At 43.0% G+C, this 21,817-nt stretch overlaps 1 protein-coding gene across 2 annotated transcripts in view; it reads left to right on the top strand.

Moving 5' to 3' along the window:
• IRF2 (interferon regulatory factor 2) overlaps window positions 1–21,817 on the top strand; it is a 142,243-nt gene that overhangs the window by 53,242 nt on the left and 67,184 nt on the right. For both annotated transcript variants that reach the window (XM_082242967.1, XM_082242966.1), the window contains exon 2: window positions 7,367–7,477. In XM_082242967.1, coding sequence (XP_082099093.1) covers window positions 7,391–7,477 — 87 coding nt within the window. In that variant the 5' untranslated portion in view covers window positions 7,367–7,390. The remainder of the gene's footprint in view (window positions 1–7,366; window positions 7,478–21,817) is intronic.

Raw genomic sequence — 21,817 nt, 5'->3', positions numbered from 1 at the left:
TTGTGTTACTAAGCAATTGAACAGGTGTACCTAATAAAGTGCCCGGTGAGTGTATATGGCTGCTCTGCTCATCTAAAATGAACTCACACTTAATAAAGGGCCCTCTAAGTATTTTTCACCACTTAGATTTGTGTTTTGGAGCATAGATTATACAATTAAATAGGAAGGAAGGGAAGAAGAATTTGAAGGAATTATCTAGTCTTTTAATAATGTGGTCTGAATCTCTCTCCTTGGCTGTATGTTTTCGTGGACAGACAGAGGAGCATGCTGGTTGAATTTTTAAACAAGGGGTCAAAGTCTTGATAGAAGATCAATCATTGATTTGTACGCATCAATTTACTGTACCAAAAAACATTCTCAAATGTAGCAAAGGCAGCAAATCTGGTTTAAAATGTAACTTTTCATGAAACAACTTGAAACTGTATTTGTGCTTCTTATATTTATTCCACGCAATTGCTTAGCAGTAATGGTTACATGCACAGCAGTGCATTTCCCAAAATACCAGCACAATGATTACCTATAATTTGTTTGTGAAATACTTCACCAGACCTGGTGTCAAGGCCAGAGAGACCGTAAGGGCTCTTTCACACGGGCGTTCCGTATGTCCGTATATCACTCCATCCGTTTGCGGGTGGTATACGGACATAATGCATGTCAATGGGATTGCGGATGTCAGCGGATGAATATCCGCTGATATCCGATTTGCGTCCTTTCAGTTCTGTTCCGTTTTTTGGAACGGAACAGAACCCTATTTTTTCTTCCGTTTAAAAAACGGAAAGGACGCAAAATCGGATGTCAGCGGTGTCACCTGCTGACCATCCGCAATCCCATAGACATACATTATGTCCGTATACCACCCGCAAACGGATGGGATGATATGCAGACATACGGACCCGGATGACACAAGTGTCATCCGTGTCGGTAAAAAAAAAAAAAAAAAGTGCCGGAGCGGATCGCAATTCGGTCCGCTCCGTGTGAAAGAGGCCTAAAGCTGAGATGTCTCTAACCGCAGCCAAACATTGTTAAAATTGAACTCCAAACGCGGACCACTAATGAACTGTGTGCTATGTGTGGCTGCTGTTGCATTTGGGAAAATTCTTACTTTCATTTATCCTAGGGGTCTTCAAACTATGGCCCTCCAGTTGTTCAGTAACTACAATTCCCATCATGCCTAGTCATGTCTTTAAATGTCAGAGTTTTAGAATACCTTATGGGATGCGTAGTTCCGCAACAGCTGGAGGGCCGTAGTTTGAGGATCCCTGTGACCTATACAGTACAGTAGACAACAAACATTCGGTGCGAAGACTTTCACTTCCAAGTGGAGTATAAAGGTGATAGCAGGTCGCTCGGTCTGCACCACCTCCATTCAGAAAATGTCTTCTATTCTTTTCAGCAAATACAAGTTGTTCTGTGATTGAAGGAGGGGAGATTGTATTGTTCTTCCTTACTTTTTCCGTTCGTAGAACGCCTTATGTTTTTACAATGCAATTTTTTTTTAATCTAGAATTTTGTTTTAAGACGCAAAAACAGGAGTGAGATTCAAAGCCCTTAAATCCATATCTGTTTATAAGCACTCATCTGATGATAGCAAAACATGTTCCTCATCTCTGTAGTTCCTGGGATTAATGCAAAAGTCTACAGTGCCTTGGAAATGTATTCATACCCTTTGAAATTTTCCACATTTTGTCATGTTACAACCAAAACGTAAATGTATTTTATTGGGATTTTATGTGATACCAGTGATGGCAAAGCTTGGCACCCCAGATGTTTTGAAACTACATTTCCCATGAAGCTCAACTACACTGAAGAGTGCATGAGCATCATGGGAAACATCTGGGGTGCCAAGGTTTGCCAACACTGTGATAGACCAACACAAAGTGGCCCATAATTGTGAAGTGGAAGGAAAATCCTAAACGGTTTTCAATTTTTTTTATTTTTTTATTTTTACAAATAAATATGTGAAAAGTGTGGCATGCATACTTTGGAAGAAACTTTCCCTGCAATTACAACTGCAAGTCTTTTTGGGGATATCTCTACCAGCTTTGCACATCTACAGTGAAATTTTTGTCCATTCTTCATTGCAAAAGAGCTCAAGCTCTGTCAGATTGGATGGAGAGAGTCTGTTAACAGCAATTTTCAAGTCTGGTCACAGATTCTTAATTGGATTTAGGTCTGGACTTTGGGCAATTCTAACACATAAATATGCTTTAAATTAAACTGAATTAAACTGATCTATTGTAGCTCTGGCTGCATGTTTAGGCTCGTTATCCTGCTGGAAGGTGAATCTCTCAAGTCTTTTGCAGACTCCCAACATATTTTCTTCTAAGATTGCCCTGTATTTGGCTCCATTCATCTTCCCATCAACTCTGACCAGCTTTCTTGTCCCTGCTGAAGAAAAACATCCCAACAACATGACGCTGCCACCACCATGTTTCACGGTGGGTATGGTGTGTTCAGGGTGATGTGCAGTGTTAAGCCCCGTACACACGATCAGATTATCGAACGATCTGTCGTCCGTTTTTTGTGGCATGCTAGTCTGATGTGGAAAGTGAAGGTTATTTTCATACGAATTTTCCCGTACGACAGAATTCTACTTCAGAAGTGATGTCATGTGTTGGATTGTTTTGTATGTGTTTTTTCGTCTCTGAGCATGCCTAGTTTTGCTCTTGAGATTTTTTCCGTCAAAATCTGTACTAATGAGACGAAAATCGGACGTTGTTTTGACGGACGACAAAAATTTTATAGCCTGCACATCAGGATTTTGTCAGCCGAAAAGTCGGAGACCGCTGTCAAAATCACCATACTAACAATCCGAAAATTGACAGATTGGTCGTCGGACGAATTTTCCCTACAAATTTTCTTATCGTGTGTACGGGCCTTAAGTTTTCCACCACACATAGTGTTTTGCATTTAGGCCAGAAAGTTCAATTTTGCTTCACCAGAGCAGAGCACCTTCTTCCACATGTTTTCTGTGTCCCACTGGACCTGATAGGATGCTCCATGCAGCCCTATGGAGCAGCAGATCCGCTGACACCCGCTGCTATCCATTCCGATCCTGTCTGTGAAATCGGGACGGATGGAAACCCTATTTTCTATCCATCTTGAGGATCAGATAAGATCGGATGAAAATGGACAGGTGGTCTGTTTTTTATCCGATCTCCCATAGAGGAGAGCGTGGCTCTGACCGCTCCATGTCTGCACACAGAGTGGAGACAGAGCTGTCATCTGCCTGCTCAACGGGGGTCGGCGGATCGATCCCCGCTGAGCAAAACGGAGTCCATCGGGCGCACTGCCCGTGTGAAAGTAGTTGTGCTGTGGACAGATTCTCCCACCTGAGCTGTGGATCTCTGCAGCTCCTCCAGAGTTATCATGGGCCTCTTTTCTGCTTCTCTTATTAATGCTCTCTTTGCCTGGCCTGTCAGTTTAGGTAGGTTTCAGTTGTACTTTCCATGTTGTTGAGATGTTCAAAGCTTGGAAAATTTGGTCTATCACATAAAATCCCAAAAAAGTACATTTATGTTTTTTGTTGTAACATGACAAATTGTGGAAAATTTTAAGGGGTATGAATCCTTTCTTAAGACACTCTATACACTTATTGTTTTTCTGCATCACCTTCCAGCAAATGACACTGCTCCTATCAGTCATTTAGATTTCATTGGGAGATCCCCCATGAGTAGGACAGAAATCTTTTTAAATGTTTAGGCGACACATATAGTGCAATGTCTTCAAAACAACTTATAATATAAATATAATAGAAAATCATTTATAAATCATTATGCTCTCTGAAAGCATGCTAGCTTTCATTTTCAAACCTTTAGGAAAACGGACTGCTGTAATCTGATTTGTTGATGTGGACCACTGAATCCACAATCTACTCTAAACCTGCCCATACACGGTTGGATTTGAACGCTCATAGAAAAATTGTTCACCTCAACTTGCTTTCTTGAATCCCTAATTCCTCGTACGCACGATCAGATAATTGTATGAAAAAAATAGCTTTCAAATTGATCGGACGATAATCTGATCGTTAGTACACAGCTTTCAATAGCCGATCACGACATTTCATCCAACAAAACCTGAAGGGACAAACGCAAAAACTTTTGTCGTACGATAGCCTAGCGAAAGACAATCGTTTAATCAGAACAGTACGCGCTCGCCAAAAATCGATAGACAAAGACCAAAGTCAGCTGCGACTGTATTTGTAGCTGCTGTCTTTTTTACTTTTTTTAACAGGGTGAAGATCATATTTTAGGAACTGGCAGTTACTGGGAAGAAACTATATATCCCATTATCCCTGGGTCTCTCAGTCTAGTGCTCTGCTGGTTAAAGCTTTATAGTAATTCAATCTAACACAGACCAAGCAGGCAGTGTAATGGAGGGAAGAGATGTGTTTTCATCACATTAGCACGCCCACAGCTGTGATGCCCAGAGGAAATGGTGAGGCATAGACTAGAAGCTTCCAGGTCAAAAAGTTATCCACCAATATGACCCCTTTTACACGGGCAATCCAATCAGGTCTGTCTGTCAGTTTTTAGGGCGAATCTGATTGGAAGGTCCATGGATTGCTATGGAACAGTGTTAATTTCGTTAGTGAAAACGTTTTATTCAGTTGCATTTTTACAGTGATAAAAACTAACGAAAAGTACAGCACATTAAAGTCCACTGACGAAAACTATGACGAATTCAAATCATTAACGAAAATGGGACAAAAATGTGGCTGGGACGTTTACTAATTTTTGGCTTTCACTGAGCTTCGCCTGCTTCTGCTCCCAGCAAGCAAGCGTGTTGAACCATCCGTGATGAATGCTGGAGACCAGAGCAGCACTGTGCATTACAGGCCATCCCTTAGACCTGAGACCACCACCCAGCACTGTGCAGCATTACAGGCCTCCTCTGACCAGTGACCACTGGCATGGTGGCATCCAAAGCACTGTGCATTACAGGCAATCTCTTAGACCTGAGATCACCACCCAGCACTGTGCAGCATTACAGGCCATCCCTTAGACCTGAGACCACAATCCAGCACTGTGCAGCATTACAGGCCTCATCTGACCAATGACCACCGGCAGGGTGGCATCCAAAGCACTGTGCATTACAGGCCTCCTCAGACCGCCGCCCAGAGTGGCTAAATCTGTATCTGTGAGTTTGTTCAAACCTTAAAGTGGTTGCTAAGCCACTACTATAAAAATCATCCAATTTACTCTGTAATATAACACTAAGTGCTGTGCCTGTCTTATAGAAAAAATATGCAGATCTGTACCTATATCAGAGCGGCTCCCGGCGATCAGCTGATCCCTCGGCTTTCTTCTCTACCCGGCTGACAGCTCCAGTGAGCGGGCCCAAGCACGGCCGCTGACATCAGCCGGGGAGGAAGGGAAGAGAGGAAAGAGAGCCAAGCGGTCACATGATCGCTGGGAGCCACTCTGCTATAGGTACAGATCTGCATATTTTTTTCTATAACACGGGTAACAAACACTTTAATACCATAAATAATAAAATTATATTCGATTTTGTTACTCCAGGAGTATATAATGAGCTTGGAAATTCTTTAGAAATGCTTAAAGCGTAAATCCACTTTTGTTGAGAAAAAAAAACATTCCCCTCTGGGTGATCTCTGTACATTGCAAGGATTTTAACAAACTTTGTTGCAGATTCCTACCTTATGTTATTCTGAAGAAATCATTGTTTGTTACTCTGTGCTGAGTGGGTCAAATGAGAGTGGTTTCATAATTATCTATCAGCTGTGGCAGCTGCAGGGCGCTAATGAGGAAAGCTGCCTGGCCTGCATCCCTTTAGACGTGTTCCTATTGGGAGTATCTCTCCAAAAATGACATTTTTGTTGCAGGGGATGCCAGAAATGTGACTTGTATCTTAGTGCAGGCTTCTGGGAAAATTGGTGAGCCAATCACACAAGCAGGAAATGATGTTTCTGGGGTGTGGTCAGCACGCATTCTGTGAACCGCTCCAGGTTGAAAAGGAAAGGTCATTTTTAATAACATTCAATTACAATATGATTTGTGTCGCAATTGTATATGCTATATTGTTTTTTCTTTCTTTCCTTCCAACGAAAGTGGAGTTACCCTTTTAAATAATGCATTACTACTTAAACACATTCGATTTTTTTTTTTTTTTTTAAATCAAGAATTTATTTTTATTGAGAAGTCACACACAGTTACATACAGTGATGTCATAACCAAAAATATAACACATTCGATTTTAGTTGATTAAAATTGTTTTATTCAACTAAAATGTACTGGAGATTTTAGTTGACTAAAATATGATGACTAAAATGAGACTAAAACTAAAATGGCATTTTAGTCAAAAACTATGACTAAAACTAAATCAATTGCAGATTACTAAAATGGGACTAAAACTAAAATGGCATTTTAGTCAAAAGACTAACTATAGAAAATACTAGAAATAACTAAAATTAAACAAAATTTGATGCCTAAATGAACACTGCTATGTATTGAAAAGCAACCTCCGGGTCTGATCGGTCCATTAAAAAAAAAAAAAATGGGGTGGGGGATCGGTCCTTTACTGTTTTATTCGGATCAGATCAGAGGATAGCCAGGTGTAAATGGGCAGCAGAGTCAGTTTTACACACGGCCACCCATAGAGCAGAGTGGGCTCTCTGTGTCCTGCATCTGCAGAAACAGAATGGACATGAATGTGTCATCTGCCCTCTGTGCTCTAATCAGCAGGGGATATGTGAGCTGAAAGGGGGCTTATGCCTAGTACACACAATGAGAAAATCGGACGAAAAAAACAGCTTTGGAGTGATCGTCCGATAATCTGATCATTAGAGCACAGGTTTTCGAGAGCCGATCATGACAGTTCATGTGAAATTAGGACAAGCATGAAAATTTCTCGTACGATGACGGCCTTTTCTCATACAATTTCTTCACGCATGTTCTGAAACAAAAAAAAATACATTACAATGCAATACATTACATCACTTCCAAAGTTTTATTCTGTCATTCGAAAATTTTCATATTTTTAGTGTTCTGTTGGTTTTCGATATGAGACTAGCATGGAAAAAAAAAAAAGACAATCTTTCATCTGATTTTCCTATTGTGTATACTAGACATTAGTGAATATAGGGATAAGCTAGGTGAATGAATACATGGACATAGGGGGATCAATCAACCATGAAACTGCAGCCACAACATGTGTACCCATCATTACAAGTAACGCATACAAATTACACTATCTAGTTAAAATAACAAAAACATTTGAAAGAGTTCAATGCCTTTAAAACACTTTTACATACTTGGTTTTAACTGGTAATCTCCTTATTTGGTAATCTATCACTGTTACTTTACTGGTTGAATAAAAATAATTTGTAATAAAATTTTTCCTGCAGTGTCATTCCTTGAACCTGGAAAAAATGCCTGTGGAAAGGATGCGGATGCGGCCGTGGTTAGAAGAACAGATAAATGCAGATCGAATCCCAGGATTGAAATGGTTAAATAAGGTACTGTGCTAAATGTTAATGTTATGAAGTGTTTTCCTAGCATTATTGTCCTGTTTGAAGACAGTGCTACTGAGAATTTGTGGCACTATAAAGTTCAGGAATTGTAAGAAGTAGCCTTTTTGCGGTTAGATCTTTTCCTTCTGTAATACTAAAAAGTATAATTTTCTCAGAAAATTTTGATTTACCTAAATGTGTAATTCTTTTTTTTTTTTTTTTTTTTTTTCACTGAACCCACCGATCTCTGTGCCAGCATTAGGCCTCATGCAATATATATGGACGTTTTTACAGATGTGGTTTTTGGCTTCAGACATTTTTTTCCGCAGCCAATAAACCCCCCATCGTGTTATCCTATGTGTCCATGCACACATAGGCTGTTATCAGCAGTTTTTGGCAGGGGCGTTTTCTGTCTGGAAAAACCCCCAGAACTAGTGGGTTTTGAAAAAATGCTCTAACTCTAAAAAAAAAAAAAAAAAAGCTGAAAAACGCAGTAATTCTGCGTTCATCAGCGTTTTTGAGCCATGAGCTTTTGTGGAAGTATAATTTTGTTAAAAAATAGCTGAAAAGGCCTACTGCAAAAATGATGAAAAACTCATTGTACAGCTAGGGCTACTGGCGTTTTTATAACGTCCAGTGTGCATGAGGCCTATTTGTTATGATAATTGTCATTAAATTCTCCTGCTACTGCGGCATGGTGCCTGGCAGAAGGTCGAATCCTAGTTTAGTTCAGTGGAATCTGCTGCCATACTCCTTTTGTAACACATTTTGACACACACCCGTCTGACACGCATTTGCAGATGCATTAACCTTGCATTTACTTGAGGTCAGTTCTGTCTTCTATCTTCTTTCTGGGCTTTTGTGTGCACTGCACTGTGTTTCAGTGCATTTGCACGCCTTTTTGCGCATTTGTGGTGCTGAAAAATGCATTTCAGTGCGTTTGCATGCCTTTTTGCGCATTGTGGTGCTGAAAAATGAAGCATGCTGTACTTTTTTCACTGTAATGGTGTGAACTATGCCCATAGAATAATCTGGATATTTGGACTGTCTATGCAGTTGGAATATCAGCAAAAAAAACATCAAACTCCATCTGTTGTGAATGGGTTGCTTTTAACCTCCTGAGGACCGCCCCACCCAGATATACTGCTGCAGGGCGGCCCTCCTGTGTGAAATCACTTACATGTATGTGATTTCATGCACAGGGTCTGGGGCGTGCACGTGCCTACAGTGACCTACTCCTGCCTTGATTGGACTTAGCGGGAGCGCCGATCGTTCTCAGCAGAGGAAAAATGGCGGTCTGCCTATGTAAACAAGGCAGACAGCCATTCTGTCAGAGAGGAAGATGGAGATCTTGTGTTTTCTGCTAAGCAGGAACACAGATCTGTCTTCTCCACTTGGACCACCCCCCACACAGTTAGGAAGCACTCCCTAGGAGCACACCTAATCCTTTAATCGCCCCTGATGTTAACCCGTTCCCTGCCGGTGTCATTAGTACAGTGACCGTGCTTTTTTTTTTTTTTTTTTTTTTTAGCACAGATCACTGTATTAGTGCCACTGGTCCCCAAAAAAGTGTAGATCGCTGCCATTACTAGTAAAAACAATAAATTAAAAATTTGGAAAATATCCCATAGTTTGTAGAGGCTATAACTTTTGCGCAAACCGATCAATATACCCTTATTGGGATTTTTTTTTTTAACCAAAAATACATAGCAGAATATATGTTGGCCTAAATTGATAAATAAATTTGTTTTTTTTTAATTTTTTTATATGTGTTATAGCATTAAAGTAGCATAAAGTAAGAAATATTTTAATTTTTTTTTTTTTTTTCAAAATTGTCAGTCTTTTTTTGCTTATAGCGCAAAAAATAAAATTTACAGAGGTGATCAAATACCACCAAAAAGAAAACGCTATTTGTGGGGGAAAAGAAAGGACATCAATTTTATTTGGGTATAGTGTCACAAATCTGCACAATTGTCAGTTAATCGCAAGCAATGGCCTGGTCATTAAGGGGGGAAAATCTTCTGGGGCTTAAATGGTTAAATTGCACATACCGATGATCACTCTTTATAGAATGCAGCAAAAATTTATTTTTTTCAGGTACTTGTATAGCACTGACAATTTACGCAGTGCTTTACCTATATATTGTACATTCGCATCAGTCCCTGTCTTTAACCACCTTAATACAGGCCACTTTCACCCCCTTCCTGCCCAGGCCAATTTTCAGCTTTTAGCGCTGTCACACTTTAGATGACAATTGCGCGGTCATGCAACACTGTACCCAAATTAAATTTTTATAATTTCTTTCACACAAATAGAGCTTTCTTTTGGTGGTATTTAATCACCACTGGTTGTTTTTTTATTTTATTTTTTTACAAAAAGAAAAAGACAATTTTGAAAAAAAAAAAGTTTTTCTTATTTTCTGTCAGTAAGTTTGGTAAATAAGTAATTTTTCTCCTTCACTGATGTGCGCTGATGAGGCGGCACTGATGGGCTGCACTGATAAGGTGGCATGTGGGCACTGATAGGCTGCACCGACGGACGGCAGTGATGGGCACTGACGGGCGTCACTGACGGGCAGGCACTGATGGGCAGCACAGATGAGCAGGCACTGATTGTGGGCACTGACGGTCATTAGTTGGGGTGAGTTATGGGCACTTTTTTTTGATGATCAGTGCCCCGATTACCTGTCCTAGACTCCCCTTTGAGGAGGAGCCGTTGATCGGCTTTCCTCGCCACACACTCTTGACAGTGTGAGGTGAGGAGCGCCTATAAACGGCACTGCCTCATTTACATGTGACCGGCTGTGATTGGACACAGCTGATCACAAGGGTAAAGAGCCACGTCATTGGCTCTTTACTAAGATCGGGTTGCGCCGTGTCCTTAGAACACGGCGCGGCCACGATTGCTGCGCTGCGTGCCCCAGAGGGGGCACGAGAGTGGCCGTTCTGGGGCACCGTCATATGACGTCCTCCCAGAATGAGAGCTGCACCGTTCTGCTGTCATTTGACAGTGGGCGGCGGCAAGTGGTTAATGAGCTTACAATATAAGGTCTCTAAGTCACATTCATACCTACACATACTAGGGTCAATTTAGATGGGAGTCAATTAGCTTACCAGCATGTCTTTGGAGTGTGGGAGGAAACTGGAGTACACAGACTCGGGCACAGGGAGAACATGCAGGGAGATGCATCTCTGGGATTTGATCCAACAACCCTTGTGCCTGGCAGAAGTGCTAACCACATTTACCCAAGTCTAAAAATGCTTTGATCTTGTGTATCCCTGTCAATCTAGCTGCAGCACAGTCCTTATTGAATAAGTTTTGTTTCATTTTTTATGTTTTTATTATGAAAGTCCATTGCACAATCCCCAATTTCAAGAGGAAATACATCAGACATATACAGCTTTGAGATATTATGTTGGAACTTCCTCTTGGATCATTAAATGTTGTGAAAGGTTTACATAACGCATTTGAGGTTTGTTAGCGATTACGCAATATTTTATCACTTGTTAAATAGAACAGCTGTCAATAAAAATTGTAAATGAGATATTTCTTTATCACTTTTTTTTTTTTTTTCCTGTGTATTACTAAAGATGAGAATTGAGTTAATTTGTTCCTAGGCTGCAGGTTGGATAGTAAATCTCCATTAATGCAAAAAAGATAATGATTAACTTTACTTCCCTAGCTATAGAGTTTGTCAAGTCAAAGCTTGCACTGGGTCGAGTAGCTGTCACATTGAGTTGTTTTCTGTACAAATAGTACCTTCACTGGTTGTAACATGAAGACACAGGAAGAGGGGTGTAGCTAAACTCCATTGGGCCCTGATGATGAAAACATCTAAACCACGGCCCCATCATCACGTTTTGTGATACTAGTTTGCATACCATGCACACTAAAAAAATATACAAATATACAACAGTCTAAGCTTGTATTAAAGCGGTAGTATACTCCGCTTTTTAAATTTTACCTACAGGTAAGCTTATAATAAAGACTTACCAGTAGGTAAAATTATTATCTCCTAAACCTGCACGGTTTAGGAGATATTTGCCCTGCATGCAGCCACTGACACCAGTGGCGCATGCGCTCTGGAGGTCCGGCGGACCTTTAGAGCTCCTTGCCGGAAAGTGAACTCCTGCGTGCATGCGTGGGAGTAACGTCATCGCGGCTCCAGCCTCTCACATCGCCGGAGCCGCCGAACCCGACGCCGAGGGAAGATGTCAGCTGCCTCAGCGGTGTCCGGGCGACTGTTTTGGGGCTTCGCTCTAAGGCAGTGGTTCTTAACCTTGTTGGAGGTACTGAACCCCACCAGTTTCATATGCGTATTCACCGAACCCTTCTTAATTGGAAAAATAAAATATGATTTCTTCAAATTTAAAACATAGGTATATATTATTTTAGGTATATATTTATACATAGGTGCACAAAATGAACAAAACCATTAAGAACAAAGAACAAAACCATTAAAACATTATTTTCACACAAAAACAAAAACATAATAATGAATATTTACTGCAAATTAGTCTGACTTCTGCTGTTGTCTTTCAGAGATCAGTTCAGAAATGCGCGGCTTTATCTAGGCAAGTGCCACTCTTATGTCATTTTCGCAACAAAGTCTGTTCCTTTTCCTTGTTTTTATGTCCAGCATCCCCCCTTACAGCAGGGTGAGGTGAGGTCCCATCCCCCATATAGATCACCCCCTTTACAGTAGGCAAGGGTGAGGGGGATCTATATGGGGGACCTGGGATCTATATGGGGGACCTCACCCTGGCCTGCTGTAAGGGGGGATCTATATGGGGGACCTGGGATCTATATGGGGTACCTCACCCTGGCCAGGGTGAGGTGAGGTCCTGTCCCCCATATAGATCTCCCCCCTTACAGCAGGCCAGGGTGAGGTCCCCTATATAGATCCCAGGTCCCCCATATAGATCCCCCTTTACAGAAGGCCAGGGTGAGGTGAGGTCCGAGTTCCCCCATATTGATCTCCCCCTTACAGCAGGCCAGGGTGAGGTCCGGACCCTGGCCTGCTGTAGGGGGGATCTATATGGGGGACCCCAGAGTGACCTAACCTCACCCTGGCCTGCTGTAAGGGGGGATCTATATGGGGGACCCCAGAGTGACCTAACCTCACCCTGGCCTGCTGTAGGGGGGATCTATATGGGGGACCTCACCTCACCCTGGCCTACTGTAAGTGGGGATCTATATGGGGAATCATGTCCCCCATATAGATCCCCCCTTACAGCAGGCCAGGGTGAGGTGAGGTCCCGTCCCCCATTTTGATCTCCCCCTTACAGCAGGCCAGGTTCCCCATAAAATAGATCCCCTTTACATAGTCTTCTCAGTGTTCTCACACAGTCAGTCAGACAGTCAGTCAATAGACTAGTACAGCCAGTACTGCTCCAGTCCTACCTTTTTTTCACCTGTGTCCCGACTCCCGATCACAGGCTAGGTTTTCCTCCTGCAGGCTGCAGCACCACTGTCACCACTGGCTCTCTGGCCTCTCACCTGCCGGCTTCTTCTGCTGCTGCGGCTGCCTGGCCTGGTGGTTCTCTCCCGCGCTGCGCTGGGCGGCCGCTGCATGGGTTAGTCCCTCCCCCAGACAGTCCCTCTCCGCACCGCACGCCTGGCCTGTCTCCCCCCCCCCCCCCCCACCACTCCACAGTGGGCAACACCGGCTACGGCTGGATCAGATTCGGCTGGGAGCCGAGCTGCACAGCCAGCAGTGAGAGTGAGCCAGGGGCAGAGAGAGCTGCGAGTGCAAACAGACTCAGTGGGCGGCGGTGGCCAGCCTATCATGACAGAGTGAGTGACATGACACTGCGGAGCGGATGCGCCCCCCCCCCCCCCCCAGATGTTGCGCCCCTGCACCCCCCACGCTACACCACTGGATGTTATGTATTTCCATGATGACGGCGCGGAGCGGGAGCGGAAGGACATGCCCGAAACTGGAGAAAAAGTCCCTGACAGCGAAGTGGTACTAGCGGAGGGTGTGCCGAACCCTCGAGACTGACCCACCGAACCCCTGGGGTTCGATCGAACCCAGGTTAAGAACCACTGCTCTAAGGTAAGTATTTCATAATGAGCTAGTATGTGATGCATAGTAGCTCATTATGCCTTTGTCCTGCAGCGTTTGTCTTTTTTTTGTGTTTTTGTGTTTTTGAGGATACAACCGCTTTAGGCCCCTTTCATACTAGTGCGACTTATCCTGCGATTTTGCAATCAAGTAGTTTTCCATTATTTTCAATGAGCCCCATTCATATCAGTGCGACTTGAAGTCGCACAGACGTCAAAGTAGTCCCTGCACTACTTTGGCACGATTTTGAGGCCAAAGACATTCAAGCCCAGTCAAAATCGTGGCAAAAGTCGCTGCAAAAAATTGCGGCAAAATCGCTGTAAATCGCGCGACTTTGAAGTCGCACAAGTGTGAAAGGGGCCTTAAGAAGAGAGCTGCCCCTAACTGAAACATGGCCTGTTTACCACTCCACACTGCTAATAAATTAACCTTGTGCTAAGTCTACTCTTCCACCTCAATGATATATCTTCTCGGGCAGGGCATTACAGAGAGGCTTTAGGCGTTCAAGAACTAGGGTACAGGTATATGAATGATGGTAATTGAACAGATCTCTCTTAAGCTGTCTGAGGACATTCAAGAGTGGACAGTTTAAAGTAATACTAAAGTCTTTTTTTTGTTAAAAATAAAAAATGTTATACTTACCTGCTCTGTGCAGTGGTTTTGCACAGAGCAGCCCAGATCCTCCTTTTTTTGGGTCCCCTTTCTGCGTTCCTGGCCCCTCCCTCCTGTTGAGCGTCCCCACAGCAAGCAGCTTGCTATGGGGCACCTAAGCTGAGCCGCAGCTCTCTGTGTCCATTCAGACACGGAGCGCCGGCCCCATCACCCTATCTTCCTATTGGTTCATTGACTTTGACAGCAGCGGGAGCCAATGGTGCTTCACTGCTTTCTCAGCCAATGAGGAGGGAGAGTCCCAGGCAGCCGAGTCTCTCTGGCACTTCGCTGGATTGGCATGGAGCTCAGGTAAGTATTGGGGGGCTGCTGCACACAGAAGGCTTTTTATCTTAATGCATAGAATGAATTAAGATAAAAAACCTTCTGCCTTTACAACCACTTTAAGCCTCATACACACTGAGTCTCTTGTCTCGTACAACCTGAGTTGAGATCTGAAGAAGGAGGCTACGCCTCCGAAACGTTGTCCTTAGCAACCCAATGCAAGTCATGCTCTGGGTCCCGATCGTGGAGTCTCCCTCTGCTTAACCGCATTGTCAGTTTCTCTGAGCGGCTATAGCATCCGGCTCTTGGAGGGTGTACGGCGGCGGCGGCTGGACCGTGCGCAGGCTCACCACATCGAGTCTCCTTGAGTAATCCGAGGCGGTTGGCTTAGCCGTACGATACTCACTGACTAGTGCAGGACGAACAGCTGAGCCGCCGAGGCTAGGAGGAGAGAGCCCTGTAAACCTCATCGGGGGATATTTATTTCCATGCATGACTTCCTATCTGTTTGTGAGTACCTGTTTTTATGGCTTCTATTAACTTCAAATAAATGGTGTTACACTAGGGCGGTGTGCGCTCTGTTCCTTTATTTTTTGTAAAGCCACACTCCAGCAAGCTCTTCTTACTATATTTATTCAAACCATCAGCAAAATAACTGCATACATGGTATCTCCACACTTCTTGACTCATTTTCCCACTCCTAGCTTGTTCAGATCCTTGCTGATTGTTTAAATAAATATGGCAAGAAGAGCTTGTTGGAGTTTCATTATTTTAGTTCCCAACTCTGTATTTTTCTTCCTATATCTGGAGTATAGATCTGTATACATAAATTCTATTCTTACTTACTATTTTTTTATTTGTTTCTGAAATTTCTGTAGTGTTCAGCTTGTAAACGATTGTGTTGTAATTTTTCAAGTTTTCAGAAAGGAGAGAAATACGAAGGCAACCTATTGGTGTGCCATGGCAGCAGGTCAAGTAGATGTACTAGAGGAACTATTTACAAAACAGAAGTGAGATAATCTCTATTTTTCCTGATTTGGTCTTTCACAGATATCTGTAAAAAGATCAAGGTGCAGTGTTAAGCTATTACAGATGGTCTGTCTTTATCAATCTGAAATTGTGAAAGTATGCACAGAGTTCTTTTTTGCCTGTGACTTTGCTGTAAGGCTCCATGCACACTAGAGTTATTTTTAAGCTCCTAGAAGCTATTATGAGCATTTTCTGCTCCTAGAAGGTAATCGTGTTATACTATGTGTCAATGCACACTATTTTTTTTGCTTGAAGCATTTTTAAAGCTTCAGTGTTTAGGAGCAGAAATAAATACTTCTGAATGCCACTAAAATGATCCTAACTGCTTCTTTCGAGCTGTTTTATTTTCTTCATGTACTAAAAAAACACTAATAAAATGCTAACGCTCCTAAAAGCTACTAAAAAGCTATTACAAGTCAGCACAAAAACGCTATCATCAGCATTTCTCATCCAGCGTTTTTTTTTTTTTTTTTAGTGTTTTTTTTTTGAGCTTCTAAAAAATGCTATTATGTGTGGAGGCTAAAAGTTATTCGTCTTTCCTATCTCAGAAAGTTGTGAGTTTAATGCAATGCCTCTCAACCTTTTTTCAGCCGAGGCACCCTTTAAAATGATGTCTTAGCCAGAGTGTTGCTTCCTCTGGAAAAGCTACAGAAATTGCTGGAGGCAATTCAGCTTCTGTTGTCCTGCAGACAGTCATCCCTCGGGGCTTGCATGTGGGTGCTGGGCCCGATGGTGTCTACCTTTTTTGAGGCGGTTCCGTTTTCCCAGTTCCACACGAGATCTCTGCAAAAAGAGATTCTAGTGAAATGGAACAAGAATCCACAGTCTCTAGCGGTGCCTTCGTTCTCCGGCACTTCGACAGAGAAATCCTTCTCCCCCTGTACTGGGCAGTTGTCACCACGGATGCCAGCCTGTCCGGATGGGGAGGCTTCCTCGGCACAGTTCATGGGGTCAGGACTCGGGAAGAGTCCAGACTGCCAATCAATGTACTGGAACTCCGAGCGATCAGACTTTGTCTGGATCATTGGACAATTCGTCTTCAGGGGTGTCCGGTAAGAATTCAATCAGACAATGCCACGGCCGTGGCATATGTCAATCACCATGGGGGCACAAGAAGTGTCCTGGCAGATCGGGAAGTAGCTGGAATTCTAAGGTGGGTAGAACGATCGTTCCAGCCCTCTCTGCGGTACACATTTCATGGAAGGTACAGAGGTTTGTGGCACGGTCTCGGGATCCTCTGGCCAACGCTGCAGATGCATTAGTGGCTCCTTGACATCGGTATCGTCTGGTTCTTGCCTTTCCCCTCTCAAACTTCTGCCAAGACTCTTGTGCAGGATCGATGCAGCAAAGTATTCCGGTCCTTCTGGTGGCTTCAGACTGGCATCACCGGTCTTGGTGCACCGATCTGGTACGGCTGGTTGCCGGTGCTCCTTAGAGACTTCCTCTCAGGGAAGATCTTCTGTTTCAATCACCAATCTTCCATCCTGCTTTACAGTTGCTGGATTTAACAGCTTGGCTGTTGAAAGCCAGGTGCTGAAGGATAGAGGTTTGTCTGAATCAGTGATTCCTACGCTGTTAAAGGTTAGAAAATCTACCTCTGGAAAGATCTACCATCGTATTTGGAAGACGTACGTTGCGTGGTATGAGTCTTTTGGGGTTCTCCCTCGCTCCTTTTCGGTGGCTCAGATCTTGACTTTCCTCCACTGGGGGGTTGAGCAGCGCCAAGCCTTGAGTACCATCAAGGACCAGGTCTCGGCCTTGGTGGTTTCCTTTCAACGTCCATTGGCCACATTTTCCTTGGTGAGTACCTTTATCCAGGGAGCTCAACACTTGGTTCCTCCAGTGTAGTCTTCATTATTGCCCTGTGTCCTCAAATTGGTGTTGTCAGTTATCCAGGAACCTCCCTTCAAAAATATCAGTAGTTCCCCTCCTTACGTTGTCCCAGAAGGTGGCCTTTTTGGTTGCGATTACTTCTGCGTGCAGGGTGTCGGAACTAACAGCGTTGTCTTGTCGTGAACTTTACCTGTTGGTTTACAGATCTAAGGTGGTTCTTCGTCCCTGTCCGTTGTTCCTTCCAAAGGTCATCTTTTTGATTTCCATTTGAATGAAGACATTGTGTTGCCTTCCCTATGTCCCAGGCCTAAACATCCTAAGGAAATTTCTCTGCATTCCCTGGATGCAGTTCAGGCAATCAGGGTGTACCTGGCAGCTACGGAGTCTTTTAGGAAGTCAGACTCACTATTTGTACTCACGGTTGGACCTCAAATGGTTGGCCATTTCTGCTGCGACCATTTCCAGTTGGATCAGACAGACAGTGATTCAGGCTTATTCAATTAGGGGTCAGGTTCCTCCTTTCCCTGTTAAGGCACACTCTACTAGGGCACTTAGTGCCTCCTGGGCCTCCGTCATTAGGCTTCAGTGATGCAGGTTTGCAAGGCTGCCATTTGGTCATCTGTGCACACTTTTACAAAGTTTTATATAGTGGATGGGTTGGCATCTGCGGATGCTTCTTTTGGCCACAAGCCTTTGGAGGCTGCCGTTTAAAGGACCTGGTCCTCTTTGATGGTGTATTGTTTTTTTTTTTTTCAGGTGAGTTACAGTTGTTTTGTTTGAGCTCCATGTTACCTGGTTGGCTATGGTTAGCCTTGGGAGTTTTTTTCTGCTGTTTTACCACCCTTCATGTTTAACACTGCTTGGGACGTCCCAATAGTTAAGAAGATGTAGGAGCTGTGTCCGTCAATGAACAAAAGAGAAAATGGTATTTTTGACTTAGCGTAAAATCAATTTCTCTGATGTTCATTGACAGACACAACGCCCACCCCTCTGTGGAGTCGACTTTCTTCTGACACTGCTTGTAACAAAACTAAGTGCCTATAGCTGAGAGTGGGTGTATACCCCCTGGGACTGCCCATAGGCATTGTGAAGTTTTTTCCTGCCTAGTGTCCTACTCTTGTAGGGGGCAGTATACCCCAATGGTTAAGAAGAATCAGGAGCTGTGTCCATCAATGAACATCAGAGAAATTGATTTTACTGTAAGTCAAAAATCCAATTTTTTTTTTTTTTTTTGCACTGGAGAGTCTGTAAAGCATTACACCCACAATCATCAGATCATGGCAGCAATGCCAAGATCCTACAGGCTCTCAGTACGCTGTCTGCCCGTACCTCCAATTATGGTCAGGCAGTTACTGAATTGCAGGAAGAATGAATGAGCTACGAGCACACTCTCCAGCACCCTCGCAGTTCTTTGAGAACTACAAGCTATCAACCGCAGTGTCAGACAGTGCTTGTAGTTTATTCTTTCACAGAACTCTGTGAATGAATGACATGGCCGTGTGTTGCACTGTTTTTAAATTGTAAAAGCGGGTGCAGGGGGGGGGGGGGGTCCATGGCAGAGGAGGCAGGAGCTAGGACATGTTACATGTTCAATAATGCGGGTGGAATATGTAACAAGTTCCAAAGGTTAACTTACCCTTTAAGGGCTTTTGAATGAAATTAGTTAACTCAATGATGGCAATGAATGAGCGTTCTAAATCAGAATTTTTGTAGGAACTTCACACAAAATGTTACTAATGTATGGTCAACTTAAAGGAGTTGTAAAGTCAGGTTTTTTTATCCCCAATGCATTCTATGCATTAAGATAAAAAACCTTCTGTGTGCACCAGCCCCCCTAATACTTACCTGAGGTTCCTCTCTATCCAGCGATGTCCATGAGTGTCTCAGCCATCCAAGATACTCCCTCCGTGTCTGAATGGACACAGGGAGCTGTGACTTGACTTGGGTGCCCCATAGCAAGCTGCTTGCTGTGGGGGCACTGAACAGGAGGGAGGGGCCAGGATCACAGAAGAGGGACCCAAGAAAAGAAGGATTCAGGCTGCTCTGTGCAAATCCACTGCAGCAGGGCAGGTAAGTACACCATGTTTGTTATTTTTATAGGAAAAAAAAAACAATACTTTACAATCGCTTTAAGGCTGAGCAAACTTCTGTTTTAGCTCTATATTTGACAACAGGTATACATTGCAAATATTTTCCCCAGCTGGTATTCAAGTTTTTCTAAATATTTCAGTCTATACCTTTTGGAGCTCTCTGTAGGGACATCTCTAGCATATTGCCCCCTGCTTAAATATATAAATTTACTAGGAGGTATAAAATAATGCAGTATTAAAGGGTAACTCCACTTTCACAGAAAAATATATAGCAAATAAAATATTATAGCATTTACAATTGTTATACAAGCCATGTTGTAATTTAATGTTATTAAAGCTTTTGTTTCCTTTTCAATCTACAGCCAACCTGGAGGCATTTTGTACAATGTTGGTGTACAGACCACCCCACTAAATAACATTTTCTGCTTCTGTGCTTGGCTCACTGATTTTCCTGCACTAAGATACGAGTCTAATTTTAGACACACCCTGTAATAGGTTTCAGTTCTGGTGACACTCCCCAAAGGTTAAGTACTACTAAAGGGATGCAGATACTGCAGCTTTTCTCATTAGAACACTAAGCGTGCACCAGCTGATTTCTGATTTTAATGATTCAGGCCCTCCTGTTCAGAATCTGTCTGCAGAGGATATGGTCAAACACATTTTTGACCATAGCAGTAAAAAGAACGAGTCTGCTACCAAGTTTGTTAAAATCCATGCAATGTATGTAGATCACCCAGAGGGGATTGTTTTTACTCACCAAAAAGAAAGTTACCCTTTAAGTGCATTCCCATGTACTAAGCACTTATAATTCATAGTTTACTGATTTGACTACAGCAGACTGAAATCACACCGAATCTGAAAATCTCTTTGACTTTGTAATAATGATACCTTCATTGGTTAAAGGGGAGGGGGCATTCTTGTGTAAACCTATAGGGGTCCTTAGGTTTCTGGCTTTGCTACCCCGCCACCACACTCTATTTTATGCATACAAAAGAGATTGTTTATATAATCATCAGTTCTGTTATTACCTATATGGAAACTATCATACTTGATACGTATTTGTGTGTGAAAATATCAGCCATTGACATCAAAGGTGGTCTAAGTACAGTAGAATGACATTTTGTGGGTTATACAGACTTTTCAGTTCCTGTCTGTTGAAACTGTTGTCAGAAGTACAGGAAGTGGGGGATAAATCCCTCGAACGGAACCCTTTATAGCATATAAAAATTAAATTGGAGTTCAGACCCTTCCCCACTAGAAAAAAGTATTTTGGCTTGACGTACTCTTTAATGCCTCATTGACACTGAACGTACAATACCGTACGCCTGTGCACCCCCAAACTCACCTTGTGTGCATTTGGGAACACATCTACACCCACTCGGATGTGATTTTGGGACAGCGGCTGTTTCCCAATAGACATGAATGAGACTGCCTTCATGGGGAGTCATGGAACGCCTGAGGATCTTTGTGCGGGTAAACACTGCCCTGCACAGGCGTACGGTATTGTAACCTCTATGAACTAGACCTAAGAAAGGCTGGCTAGACTGACAAACGCAGGTATGGCCTGGTAAATTACAAACACTTAGTTTTTCCACCTTTTATCAGTTGCAATGATGTGATTTTCTGGTGTTTGAGGATTTCTATCCATCTGCTATGGAGTAGAGAGAAATTTCACTCTATTCGCCAAGCAATAATAAGAATAAGCTGATCCATATTTATCTCTAAGTGGAAAACCGACATGAAAGTGTTTCCCCATAGATAACAAAATTCTGGATTTCTGTACATTTAAAGGCTCTTAAACTTTAAAGAAAAGCAACTTTTTAGCCTAACCTCTTGCCGAATGTGTATCATACATATGCGTCCATGGCTTGAGGTTGTATGCTGACAGTGCTTGCTACTTGCTCCCAGCACTCTGATCAAGCAGTCAATCACAGCTCTTGGTCACAGCTTCTGAATGTGAGCTAGCAGGATGGATTCCCAATCATCTGACCGCGTTGAGAGCCAATCACAGCAGTCGTCACATGGAAAAGCAGCCTCACTGCCACTCGAGAGTTAAATCCCACTTAAAGACGAGGGTGTTGAAGTGTTACTAAACCCACAACAGTAAAATCAGTCTGTAAATGCAGTAAAGCATGCTTGTTCACTGTGGAACCTAAGGGGCTAATGCTGTGTAAAAAGGCTGTTTGATCCTGTCTTCTCTGATTCCCCCCTTCTTCCAAAGTCCCCAATCTATCTGCTGATAGAACAGAGCCTTGGAGGCAAGCTTCAAATGCTCAGTTTTATTGTATATTACTTGAGTTTTTCTTTTCTTTTCTTGGGAGAGTGCATGTGATCAGCACAGGGCCAAGCAGCACTCTCCAGATAGAGGGTCGGTCCTGCAGCCTCATAGGACAA

The sequence above is a fragment of the Pelophylax lessonae genome (genome assembly GCF_965119305.1).
Source record: "Pelophylax lessonae genome assembly, chromosome: 1".
Lineage (NCBI taxonomy): Eukaryota > Metazoa > Chordata > Amphibia > Anura > Ranidae > Pelophylax > Pelophylax lessonae.
This window is presented reverse-complemented; position numbering and strand designations above follow the sequence as displayed.